The 1,610-nt window shown below is 45.2% G+C and overlaps 1 protein-coding gene across 1 annotated transcript in view; it reads left to right on the top strand.

Moving 5' to 3' along the window:
- Positions 1 to 334: 334 nt before the first annotated feature.
- LOC102813009 (butyrophilin subfamily 1 member A1-like) overlaps positions 335 to 1,610 on the top strand; it is a 22,846-nt gene continuing 21,570 nt past the window's right edge. The window contains exon 1 of the mRNA XM_006875660.1: positions 335 to 698. Within this exon, the coding sequence (XP_006875722.1) occupies positions 335 to 698 (364 nt within the window). The remainder of the gene's footprint in view (positions 699 to 1,610) is intronic.

The following is a 1,610-nucleotide window of genomic DNA, read 5'->3' as shown; positions in this document are numbered from 1 at the left end:
AGAGTTGGAAACCCTGTGGAGCTGTTCTATTCTGTCCTATAGGGTCAGTATTAGTAGAAATTGACTTGATGGAAATGGAGGGTTTTTTTTTGGTAATTCTGACACACATTCAAACTTGAGTACCATGGAGTTACAGGGTCTTTCATGGAAGGGCCTGAGACCAGGAGCTCAAGTACATGATGCCCAGGCATCTGACATCTGGGCCATGATGTGATCAGAACATCTCACCCCATTTAGAGTTCTCACAGTTTATTTCTTTAGGAGCCAGGTGTCCTCTTCAAGTTGACTGTGTATTCTATCCTGTAAATTGCATCTCTCCATCTTTCTCATTCCCATGTCTGTATCCACAGAGAAGTTCCTGGTGATTGGCCCCATGGACCCCATTGTGGCAGTGCTGGGTGGGGACATCACACTGCCCTGCTCCCTGTCTCCTACCATGAATGCAGAGAACATGGAGCTGCGATGGTTCCGGTCCAACTTCTCAGAAGCGGTGTTCATCTATGAGAACCAGCAGGAGCAGAAGGAGAAGCAGATGTCACAGTATAAAGGACGGACCTTGCTGGTGAGAGACTTCCTCACTCAGGGGAAGGCTGCTGTACGCATCAACAAGGTTCGGATTTCTGATGATGGGCTGTATACCTGCTTCTTCAAGAGTGGAGATTTCTATGAAGAGGCCCCTTTGGTAGTGAAGGTGGCAGGTTTGTGATTTGTCTATATATTGCAGAATCCTGGAGGGTTGGAGTTGGGAACATCCTTACGGATAATTTAATTCAGTCCCTCATTTTATAGATACAGAAAAGGAGACTCATTCATTCTTTTATTTAGTGTAAATGATAGACAGCTGCTAATCTGTGTGGCGCTATGGGATAAAGCACTGAACCACAAGGTCATTCGAATAACCAGGTTGGCAGTTCAAACTCACCAACCATTCCTCAGAAACCCTACACTTGGGTGGCTATGAGTTGGAACCGACTCAATGGCACTTGACAACAACAACAACAACAATCTGTGCCAGAGCCTGTTGTAGGTGCCTGGGACATGTCAGTGAACCAAAAGAGATCCTTGTTGTGTAGAGCTCATATTCTAAATGCAGAGACAGAGAAATCACAATAAATAAATAGGTGATAGATGATATTAGAAGATAATAAGTTCTGAGGATAAAAGGGAAAGTAGAACAGGGATATGGGATCAGGATATGGGGATGAGGATTGAGGAATGGGGACTGGGCTGGGCCTTACTGAGAACGTGCTGTCTGAGCAAAGGCTTGACAAAAGTAGTGATTTAGCAAAATGATGTGGGGGATGAGAATTCTAAGCAGAAGGAAGAGTTAGTGAAAACTCTAAGGTGGGAGTGTGGCTGTTGTGTTCTGGGCGCACAGTGAGGCCTTAATGAGACTTGTGGAAATGAATGAGGTGCCAGTACTGGACAAAACAGTGTTCCTGGTGCAGATTGCAGAGGAACACAGATACTGAAGTGTCACTTGAGTTCAAACGGCAAGCTTCCAAACAACCCTCAAAGTTGAGGGAACTGAACTTGAAAAGGCTTGGGGCACACAGAGCACAGTGTGCTTAATAACAATGAACCAGTTAGCTCTTGGTGCTAGAGTAGGT

Source organism: Chrysochloris asiatica, unplaced genomic scaffold (genome assembly GCF_000296735.1).
Source record: "Chrysochloris asiatica unplaced genomic scaffold, ChrAsi1.0 scaffold00333, whole genome shotgun sequence".
Classification (NCBI taxonomy): Eukaryota; Metazoa; Chordata; class Mammalia; order Afrosoricida; family Chrysochloridae; genus Chrysochloris; species Chrysochloris asiatica.
The sequence above is the reverse complement of the archived record's forward strand: the minus strand, read 5'-3'. Positions and strand labels throughout refer to the sequence as shown.